Source organism: Podarcis raffonei, chromosome 1, assembly GCF_027172205.1.
Source record: "Podarcis raffonei isolate rPodRaf1 chromosome 1, rPodRaf1.pri, whole genome shotgun sequence".
Taxonomy (NCBI): Eukaryota; Metazoa; Chordata; class Lepidosauria; order Squamata; family Lacertidae; genus Podarcis; species Podarcis raffonei.
This window is the reverse complement of record NC_070602.1, coordinates 134,771,455-134,782,672: the sequence shown is the minus strand read 5'-3', so window position 1 is coordinate 134,782,672 and position 11,218 is coordinate 134,771,455. Positions and strand designations below refer to the sequence as shown.

At 44.8% G+C, this 11,218-nt stretch overlaps 1 protein-coding gene across 2 annotated transcripts; it reads left to right on the top strand.

The window, feature by feature from the left end:
- Positions 1-1,081: 1,081 nt before the first annotated feature.
- LOC128401007 (kinesin-like protein klp-20) lies at positions 1,082-5,966 on the top strand. 2 transcript variants are annotated; one of them, XM_053363832.1, is made up of 3 exons: positions 1,082-1,129; positions 5,101-5,230; positions 5,902-5,966. In XM_053363832.1, exons 1-3 carry the CDS (start codon positions 1,083-1,085, stop codon positions 5,947-5,949), a joined length of 225 nt encoding a protein of 74 aa, XP_053219807.1. In that variant the 5' UTR covers position 1,082; the 3' UTR covers positions 5,950-5,966. The 2 variants fall into 2 exon arrangements, with proteins under 2 accessions (XP_053219807.1, XP_053219798.1); XM_053363823.1 differs by having other exon boundaries at positions 5,868-5,960.
- The last annotated feature ends 5,252 nt before the right edge of the window (positions 5,967-11,218 follow it).

Here is an 11,218-nt window from a genome sequence, read left to right as displayed (position 1 = left end):
TGCTTTATATGGGGAGAAGTGGTCTTTGAGGTATTGGGGTCCTGAACTGCATAAGGCATTATAGGTCAAAAGCAGCACTTTGAATTGGGCTTGGAAACTAACTGGTAGCCAGTTTAGTGGGGCCAGGAATGGTGTTATGTGCTCAAGCCGTCTTGCTGGTTTGGGGGGGGGGGGTTTGAGGAGAAGCTGTGCCTAGGAGAGCTGTGCAGTCCAACTGGTTTGAGGGGGGGAAGAGATCACACACTGGTTTAGGGGTAGAGAAGAGATGAGGGAGCTGAGAAGGAGCCCTGTCTCTGAGGAGGCAAGGCAGGATGAGGACCACCAGCAGCAGCATCTCCTGCATGGCTTTGACAGAGGGGGTGGAGGAAGGGGGAGAAGGTGGGATCTGCATTATGATCACCTGCACAGCTCTCTTTGACAGATTTCAATTGGGGGGCGTGGGGGGGGGGTTGACAAAAAGAATTCCACACCTGGTACCACTTGACCTTCCTACACCACTGTGTCCTCCCTAATATGAAGTTAGGCTGGCTATTTTATTGAAACGATTTGACACGTGTCTTTAGCTTCTTTCCCCATCCCGTGGGAAGCAGGGTTTCTTTTCTTTTTTTAATAATGATTTGTATTAAGTTTTCCATTTTAAGCATCCAATCAAATCACATTAAATATTCCAAATTATGCAAATACATATCATAAAGTCCTAATATTTTGCCAAATTATAAAGGGAAGTGGGGTTTCTAAATCAAGTTTTGTTTTGTTTCTTGGTTTCTTCTGCCTCTAGCTTTGGGGAATACAGCCTCGCTTGCCTCATAGGGACGTTTTTTAAAAAAAGTTTGTCCTGTTTCTGGTCTTTAAAGCGTGCGCAATTTTGCCTCTCTCTCCTCTCGCTTCAACTCCCCGCTCATCGTGAAAGGGAGACCGGCAGGTGAAGCGGATCTCAATCAGCCTCCCCATTCTCAAAGGGAGACAAGCAGCTGACTTTAATCGGTCCAGCTTGTGGTCGCGGACTGAGCATCTACGTCCCCAGCGGACCAATCGGGAACGGGGAAGTTAAATGGAGGGCAGAAGCCCCGTTTCCCGAAGAGATGGGGGAGGAAGGCGGCGGCGTCCCTGTCTCTGTGCTGCTTGGCAGGTGAGTTTCTGGGGGCGGGAAAGGGGAGTCGATTCCCGCGACTCCCAAGCCTGCAGCCAGCGGCCAAGAGGCGCAGCTCCCCGGCTGGAGGAGGAGGAGGCAGGCAGGCAGGGGCGAGGGCGGGTGTCGTCCCTGCAGAGGTGGAGAAAGGCGGAGGGGGGGAGACTCGCCAGGAGAGGCTGGGCCTGGGCAGGAGCGCCCAGCGGTTAGAGCGAGCGGCCTGCCCGGAGGACGGGAAGGGCCCCTTGGGGGTTTCCCTGCCATTTCCTCCCCAAGAGGAGGGGGACGCCGTTTCCCGCTGCTGCCGTCTCTCTGGAAGCCGCCTCGAGTCCTGGCCAAGGGCGGGAAGCGGGAAGAAAGAATCTCCTGCGAGCAGCGGGAGTTTTCAGTCAGCTGGGGGGGGGGGAGGCGCTCTCCAGAACCAGGAGAAGATGCCCCGCTCCGCCTCTCCAGCCCAACACGGAGGCGCTGCCGGAGCCAAAGGGGTTTAGCAGCCGCTTCCACGAACAACACCAACGCTTTAAAGGGGACGCGTGTCATCCACGCGCTCGCAAAGGCTGAGAATCCGATGCAGCCAATCAGCAAGCGGCTTTCTGCCTGGCCTGACCCACCCAAGAGACGACGGGGCGGGGGGGGGAAGAACCGAGGAACCTTTTTAACCCCAGCAGCACCAGGGCCCTTTGAAAACAAGGCGAAGGGAGAAGCCAGGGGAGAATCCCCTCCCCCTTTCACTCATTTCCCGAAGTACGTGGAGACGGCTCGACTCTCTCGAACCTCCCTCTGGGCCTTCCTGCAGGATCAAGCGCCCTTTGTCTCCTCGCCTCCCCCCGCCCAGGCGCCTGGGATCGATTCGCCCACTCGCCCTCCCCTTAGGCATTACTACGGAGCAACTTGTGGGCGGGGATTGAGCGCCTACGTCCCCAGTAGACCAATCGGAAACGGCCCCGGGGGAGGGCAGAGGCGGTTTTTCCCCGAAGAGATTGGGCAGGCAGGGAGAGGGCGGGGCCGTCCCGGAGGGGGGACGGGACATCCTCGAGATGCTCGCCCCGCCCCCTTGGATGCTCGCCCCGCCCCCTCAGGCGATTGGTTGTGGCTGCGATGATGTTTTATTATTATTATTATTATTATTATTATTATTATTATTATTATTTTATTTTATTATTATTATTATTATTTTATTATTATTATTTAGTTTTATTTTATTTTCTTTTACATTTACTACCACTGGGCGATTTACAGTATTAAAAAACCAATAAAAAGCCATAATAATAAACAAAAAGAATAAAACACACACATCGTTTAAAAGACCATGGATTGTTTAATTAGCCAAAGGCCTAGGAGAAGAGGAAGATTTTTGCCTGGCACCTAAAATATGTAACAAAAGCACCAGGCATGCCTCCCTGAGGAGAGCATTCCACAAGATATGCCAGTTCTGGGTTCTGTTGGTAGAGGGCAGGTGTGCTACTGTATATACTGATCTGCACATTACAAACTGGTATTAGTGGTGGCTGTTTTTGTTGGTCTGTGGGACGCAGGTGGCACTGTGGGTAAAACCTCAGCGCCTAGGACTTGCCGATCGCATGGTCGGCGGATCGAATCCCTGCGGCGGGGTGCGCTCCCGTCATTCGGTCACAGCACCTGCCAACCTAGCAGTTCGAAAGCACCCCCGGGTGCAAGTAGATAAATAGGGACCGCTTACCAGCGGGAAGGTAAACGGCGTTCCGTGTGCTGCGCTGCTGCCGGTTCGCCAGAGCAGCTTCATCACGCTGGCCACGTGACCCGGAAGTGTCTGCGGACAGCGCTGGCTCCCGGCCTCTAGAGTGAGATGAGCGCACAACCCTAGAGTCTGGCAAGACTGGCCCGTACGGGCAGGGGTACCTTTACCTTTACCTAATCTGATGGTGATAGTAAAACAGGTTCACAGCTTCGCTTTTGTTTTTTAAAGATAATTGAAAGCAAAGAGATAGCTATGATGGCGCAGTAATATCTCACTTGGTGAGTTCTTTGAAAGATAGAACAGGTTTGTAAATGGGGGTTGGTAGAAAAAAAACTACCATTGAAGGATGCTGCAGCTTGTGTGCATTACAGGAACATCCTGCTGGATCAGACCAACAATACCATGCATGATCTTATACACCTCTATCAGGTCCTTCCTTAACTTGCCTTTCCTCTGAAAGCCCCAAATGCTTTGGAGGAAAGAGGTTTGTGTGCCATAGGATCTGCTCTGTCCTCTAAGCTATGCTGCTGCTCTAAGATGAAGTAGAGGAGGGGTAGGCAACTTAAGGCCCGTGGGCTGGATGCTGCCCAATTGCCTTCTCAATCCAGCCCGCGGACAGTCCGGGAATTGGCATGTTTTTACATGAGTAGAACGTGCCCTTTTATTTAAAATGCATCTCTGGGTTATTTGTGGGGCATAGGAATTTATTCATTTCTCCCCAAAAATATAGTCCGGCCCACCACATGGTCTGAGGGATGGTGGACCGGCCCACAGCTGGAAAAGGCTGCTAACTCCTGAAGTATAGGATTTTGTCTTGGCACCAGTCTGGTTGACTTGGCTATAGTGAAAGAGGTGGGGTGGCAGGAGTGCCATCTTCTGCTTCGGCTCAGGCAGCAAAATATATTGGGCCAGCCTTGTGTGCTTTCTACTTGAGATGTAGCCGGCAGAGCCAACTATATATTGGGACTGTGGAAGGCTCATGAACTTCTGAAGTGTTTAATGGGGCTGTTTCTGCCTGGGAAATAGCAGCTGCAGAAATTCAGTTGCTCTGGGTTTCAAGTCTGTTTGGCACAGCAGTCCTAATGCTTATTCAAAAGCAAGTTCCATTGACATTGCTGGAAGGTGCTGAAGAGGTGCAGACTAAACAATGCCCATGTTACTACATTTATATCCCACCTTTCCTCCAAGAAGCTAAGGTGGCCTACTTGATTTTGTCCCCCTCCATTTTATCCTTACATCAATGCCACAAGGTAGGTAAGGTTGAGAGACCAGTGAGCTTTGTGGCTGTGTGGGGATTTGAACCCTGACCACATTGGTTCCTTGGACTATAGTAGAAATTCAGTTATGTCTGTTCTTAAAGTGGTCGAAACATCAAGTCGCATAGTATGCACATCCTTCTACCTTTTCTTCTGTTACAGACCATCCAGGATCTTAGATGCAATCTACTAATGACTTTAACACACATTTAACACACGTTTCCTCTGTCCTTTTGCTTTCATGAAATGTTAAATGTTGTTCAGTTGAACATATTTTCTCCCAATATGGTAGCAAAAGAACTATTGTGGCAGGAGCTGTCTGAAAATAAAATGCTGTTTGATGTTGAATGCCTAGGGATTCGTCTCAAAGAGAGCCAGTGTGGTGTAGTGGTTAAGAGCGGTAGTCTCGTAATCTGGGGAATCGGGTTCGCGTCTCCGCTCCTCCACATGCAGCTGCTGGGTGACCTTGGGCCAGTCACACTCCTCTGAAGTCTCTCAGCCCCACTCACCTCACAGAGTGTTTGTTGGGGGGGAGGAAGGGAAAGGAGATTGTTAGCCGCTTTGAGACTCCTTAGGGTAGTGATAAAGCGAGATTTCAAATCCAAACTCTTCTTCTTCAAAGAAGGCTGCAGTGTCAACTAAAGCCTCTCCATCTTGGGCCAAGTTATCAAGAAGCTTTGTGCCGATCAGGCTGGGTAAGGACAATACAGTTAAGAAAAGGTTCTTTAGTTTGTGCTGTATTGAAAAGTGTTCTCACTTGATTCTAGACCAGGTAGCCAACGTAGTGCCATCCCTAGGTTGTTTGACTACAATTCCCACTACCGCAGGCCATTGGTCATCTGTCTGGGCCTGATGGGAGTTGTCATCCGACAACTTTTGGAAGCCACCACATCTGCTGTCTCTGTCCTAGATGTAAAAGATCGGCTCTTGGCCAGTTTTGCCTTTACTTGATAAGTAAAAACTTCCTTGTTCGTTTTTTGGTCATCCTCCTTCACCAGAGACTACATTGACTACAGGGGTAGCAAGCTGACACGGATTCTCCAGAATTCACTAAATGGAAATACTAAGACTGTGATTATCTGCACAGTCCCTCAGACATCCTTGGAAGAAACTCTTAGCACTTTCCAGGTAAAAGTAGACAGTTCCGTTTTCTTCCCCAAAAAGTTTTGTGGGCAAAGTTGCCCAAAGTAGCAAGTAGGCAAGAAGTTATTTCCCTCTCTTTAAACTGGCATGCTTTGTTCTAGTGTATGTATCTGCAGTTAAAGAACTGTGAGAAATCAGACTTCCTCTTCAAAGGGAAGTAATGTAGTACTTCCTCTAATAGCTGGGGTGGATATTGACATTTGCAGAAGCAACCCAACCCCTCCAACTCTTAAAAAGAGAGTCTATGAAGACTAAGCTTTCATGGTAGTCATGGAGTCTTGAATATCAGGCGGAAAAGGAAAGGTGGGGGGGAATGGCCTACTTGAGCTCCTGATAGTTTATCTGTTGCCCCCCAGATGTTGGAGGACTCCAACTCCCATCAGCCATGGTCAACATGGTCAGATGATGGGAGTTGTAGTTCAACAACATCTGGAGGGCACTAGGTTGGCTAACCCAGGCTTCTCCCTTCTATGAGAGGTGAACGTATGCTGCAACATTTCGTTTAATGGGTCCCTTTTGCATTTACTGTAATAGCAAATGTTGATTTTTAAGATTCCATACTTCTGTAATTTTCGAAAAGAGATTTTAACAAAGGTATTTTTTTCTGACTTCTCCTTCAAAGAGCAGTTCTGACTGCATGTGCCTATCTCTCCTAGTTTGCGAGTACAGCAAAAAATATGGAAAATCTTAAGAGAGATCGTTGAAATGACGCCTAGAAGAAGTAAGTTGTTTACTTTGAAATCCTCACAAGCAAGAAGGGGTCTACACCAAAGCGCACGGGTATCCTATCCTTACTAGGAACATCGTGTGCCTTCCAACCTTTGGTATTGATGCTTTTCCTTTCTGGTTTCATCACAGTCCCAGCTGGCACGTATCCTTGAAGAGGAGAAGGCTCTTGAAAACGAGGAGCAGGATAAAATAAGGATTGTCACCGAGATGCTGGTGACACCATCTGCTTCTTCTGCATCAGCAGAGGAGTTCAAGTTAATATTTAAAAATTTAAATGTTGTGGGACCTTCGGTGGAAAACTGGTGGCTCTTCCACATTTCTTGTCTCAGCTGTTATTAAGTAACCAAATCGAGCGAGGGACACGTGGGAATGGCTAGAAGGGTGCCACTGTAGAAAAGGACCTTCTGATGTGTAGAAGCTTAACCTAGCTCTGTTGAGGCATGCTTGAAGCAGGAAGTTCATCCTGGGAAGCTGGCATATCTCCAGTGAGCTGTTGCTGGTGGTGGCCTTGCATGTATAATCAATCAGAATACTATTGTTTAGTCTTAGCCAAATGCCTTGAATTCTTTGGTCGGTTTGTCAATTTTAATGTAATGCTGCGCCAAACCTAAACCCCCATCAAACTGGGAAATGGAATGGTGTGCCTAAACACCTTTTATTTCTGGTGTTTTTCCTCTTTCTTGGTTTATCAGGAGGAAGTATTGTCAAAAGACTTGCAGATCAAGGAGCAAAAGAATAAAATCAAAGCACTGGAAAACCACATTAGTGAGCTGCAAAAGATTTTGAATAACACGGGGGCTGAAATGAAAAAAATGAAGCAGGCTCTCAGTGATGCTGTGGCAATGAGACAATGGTTAACAATCACCAACAGTTTAAATGCCAGATGGAAATAGGCTCCCAAAGTTGTACAGTAGCAGCAGCAACTTCCTCCTACTAGACAAGAATAAGTTATTCACTTTAGTAAACTTAGAGCCTTCAAAGCACAGCAAAGAACTTTCAGGCGGCCCTTTGAATGCATCCTGAACTGCTTCCTAGGCGCAGTTTCTTCAGTAGTGCCTTAAGCTCTTCAACTTGCAATGAAGCAGCAGCAGCATGAGGCTGTTTGAAAGCCCTTTCCCTCAAACACCTCCCTGCTGCTCCTGAAACCTCTTTCAAGAAGAGAGCTAATTTTGATGATTATTCTCTTCTATTGCCTCTTGCTCTCTTTCTGCCTCTTTCAAGAGCCTCAGACTCATAAATGGATATGTCTGCATTCAGCTCTCTGAGCTCACATACCAGCTTCTCTATTTCTAGTCATAATAATAATATAATAATAATAATTATGGTCCAACAACCCACACCATAGATACAGAATAAAATAGACTCATATAGACAACCCCCCAGGGAAGGTTGTTTGTTTAGTCATGGGTATGTTGATTTTTGATTCGTATGACTACTGAAAGAAACTTTGCCACGGCCGCTGTGATAACATTGGACTTGTCGTCCAGAAGATATTTGATATAGTAGGCTTCAGATTGAGCCGGCCAATTTGCCAGTAGTGGTTTAATCAATAGTTCCCTCGCTTGATCATATTGTCCGCAATGCAATAAAATATGCCTCATGCAGTCAACGTCCTGAGAGCACACACAGATCCTATTTTGATAAGGGATGCCTCTCAGTCTGCCATTTAACACTTCTGATGGGAATAGATTTAATCTGGCTTTGGTGAAAAGACGCAGATATGTTGGTACAGACAAATTTTAAAGATATGCTGGTGTCTGAAAATTGAATTCCTACTGCTAATGGGCCACAGATAACATGAGATTGAGATCGGAGATCACTATGTGATATGTCCCAGAGCCTTTGCCTCAGAGATTCAAGGGCGTATCATATCCCAGATAGTACAGGAGAGAAGGTGGCATACCAGTGGAAGTGGCTTTTCTAACCATAATTTTCATCCATGAGCTGGTAAACTCCTCGTTGTTTAGGTATGGAAGTAACCCCTTCCCTAGGCCAAAGACTGAGATCTTGAGCCAGTATCTCAGGGAAGCCCACCATGCTTTAGTTCATAGAGGACATTCACCTGTTTCTAAAAATAGTTTTGCATTTGGAACACAATTTGGATCTTGTAGGAGGGACCGGAGAAACTTTGCCTTTCTCACACCATAAATATGCATGCCAACCAAATCGGTTGTCATGTCCTTCTGGATCTAATAAATCAGTATTTTCTAATTTGATCCAGTCCCGGATCCAAGTAATGTAGCTTGCATCATAGAAAAAATTTAAGCCTGGAAGAGAGATGCCTCCTCTTTCTTTCACATCTGTTAATATTTTGTTTTATTCTCGGCTTCTTCCCTTTCCAGATAAATTTAAATATATCTTTTTGCCACTTTTTGAAGGAAACTGCATCACTTATTGTTTGGAATAAAAACAACATTTTTGGCAATACATCCATCTTGATTGCTGCAATTCTGCCTATGAAGGAGAGATTCATTCTTCCCCATATTTCTCGATTCCTTTTTATCTCAGTCCAACATTTTTCATAATTATCTTTATAAATATTAATATTTTGATCTTGTTTAAATGATTTTAAGCAAGCCACTTTGAAAGCTGTAAAAAGAAAAGATGGCCTAGAAATAGGATTATTTACACACCCACTTTGTCTTACCTCTTTTTCTGTTTCCTTTTCAAGAGCCTCAAACTCATAAATGGAGATGTTTGCCTTCAGCTCTCTGAGCTCACATACCAGCTGCTCTTTCTCTAGTTGCCTTTGTTATACCATAAATGTGCATGCCAACCAAATCGGTTATCATGTCCTTCCACCTACTGGTGTTATGTACCATCTATACGTCATTCCCATTATGTTCTCTTTCTGCCACTTGCTGCAGAGAGCTGCTCAGAGAATGTGTGAGTGTAGACCCCGTCCCTTGGGCCCGATGGAATTGGCTTGCAGTGGGGAGCAGTCTTCCCAAATACTTCACAGGAGCAGCAGGAGCCGCAAGTGCAATTTTTAGGGAGTACTTCGCTGAAGAGGCTTTGCGCAGCTATCCCAGAAGCCAGAACAGCAAGAGGGATTGCTGCGCAGCTCTCCCTCTTGCTGTTCTGGTTTCAGCGATAGCTGCGTAGCCTGCATTCGCTCCATGACGCACACACATTTCCCCTTACTTTTTAGGAGGGAAAAAGTGTGTCTTAGAGAGCGAAAAATACAGTATTTTGTCATATAATCATCAAAGCATTGCCATTCATTTTTTAATTTTTGATTTGACTGCTGTCGTATGGATGCTGTTAATTTAGCCAATTTTAAGTATCCATTTTATATGAGAATTCATTCCTCCTTGGTAGGTAGTTCTTTAGTTTTCCATTTAGATGCTATTACTATCCTAGCTGCAGTGGTTGCATATAAGAAAATTCTTTTTTTTCGATTTTGGTATTTTTTTTCATAAAAGGCCCAGTAGGTAAGCCTCTAGTTTTTTCTTTAATGGGATTGTAAGCATTTTTTTTCCAATTTCTCATGTATTTCCCCCCAGAAATACTTAATCAGGGTGCAACTCCACCACATATGCATTGTTGTACCAGCTTCCTTGTTGCATTTCCAACAGAGGTTGGATTTTGGTTTATAGATTTTTGCTAATTTGACTGGTATTAAATACCACCTGTAGACCATTTGGTACTACAGGTGGTAAACCTTATATCTTCCTGCCAAAGTTTCTCCCATTGCTCTAAATACATTGTGTGGCCGAAGTCTCGCACCCATTTAATCATTGTCTCTTTCACTTCCTCATCAATCATGTCCAAATCTAGCAAAAGGTTATACATTTTAGATAGTAATTTTTTGTTGTTTTTTAATAATGTTTCATGCATTGATGAATTTTCTTCAGCAAAGCCTTTCTTTGAGTCTGAGTTAAAGACACTTCCAAGTTGTGTATATTGCCATCTGTCGGAGACATAATGCCTTATTTCCTCATATGGTCTTATTCTAAGTTTACCTTGATCTTCCATTATCAAATCTCTATAAGTTGCCCATTCCTTATTCATGTTTAGTTTTTTCATGGCATGGGCTTCTAGGTGACAGCCACCATGGTGTCATTAGCTCCAATCTCGATTTGTACTTACTCCAGACTCCAACGCGTTTCTAACTAGGTGGCTATTGAAGTCTTTATTGACTTTGATCTTATCATATGCTAGGTCGGCGTGCCATCCATACCTGTTGTTAAAGCCCTCCAGGTCTAATAAATCTGCTTTTTCCAATAAATCTGCTTGATCCATTCTTTCAGCCATACAAGGCATTCTGCTTCATAGTATAATTTTAAATTTGGCCACACCAGACCTCCCTTATTTTTTGTCTGTCAGGAGTTTAAATTTTATGTGGGCTTTCTTATTTTGCCATATTTTGTCATATCTTTCCTCCACTCCTCGAAACATGTTTCCCTAGATGATATGGGAATTGTTTGAAAGAGATGGAACATTTTGGGACGGACATTCATTTTAATTATGGAAACTCTTCCTCCTATTGATAATTTTAATCTGCTCCACATTTCAAAATCCTTTTTTTCTTTCCAAACCTTATTATAATTATTTTCAAATAAATTGATATTTCTCATGGTTAATTCTATACCTAAATATTTTGCCTTTTTCATAATTTGCAATTTTGTCTTTTCCTGTATATCTTTTTGTTCCTGCTCTTGCATGTTTTTCACCATTAACTTTGTCTTTGTCATATTCATCTTAAATCCTGATACACAGCCGAATTCTAGAATTTTCTCTATTGCTTTTGGGACGCTTGTTTCTGGTTCTTCAGTCGTTAAAATGATGTCATCCGCAAACACCTTTAAATATATTTTCCCCTAGTGTAATCCCTTTTATTTCATCTTCATTTCTTAATTCTGAATTTAAAATTTCGAGAGCTAAAATGAATAATAAGGGCGAAAGCGGACAACCCTGCCTGGTGCCCTTCTCAATTTTTATAATATTGGTCTTGGTGTTGTTTACTATTAAACTGGCTTGTTGTTCTTTATGTATTGCTTTGACACCTCTACAGAATTTTTCTCCAAGAGCTGATAGTTCTATCGTTTTTTGCAGAAAGGCCCAAGATAGGTTATCACAGTGGCGTAGCGTGGGGGGTGCAGGGGGGGCCAGCCGCACCGGGCGCAACATCTGGGGTTAGGGCAAATCCACGGGTTAGGGGGCGCAAATCCACGGGTTAGGGGGCGCAAATTACTTGCCCCGGGTGCTGACAACCCACGCTACGCCACTGGGTTATCAAAG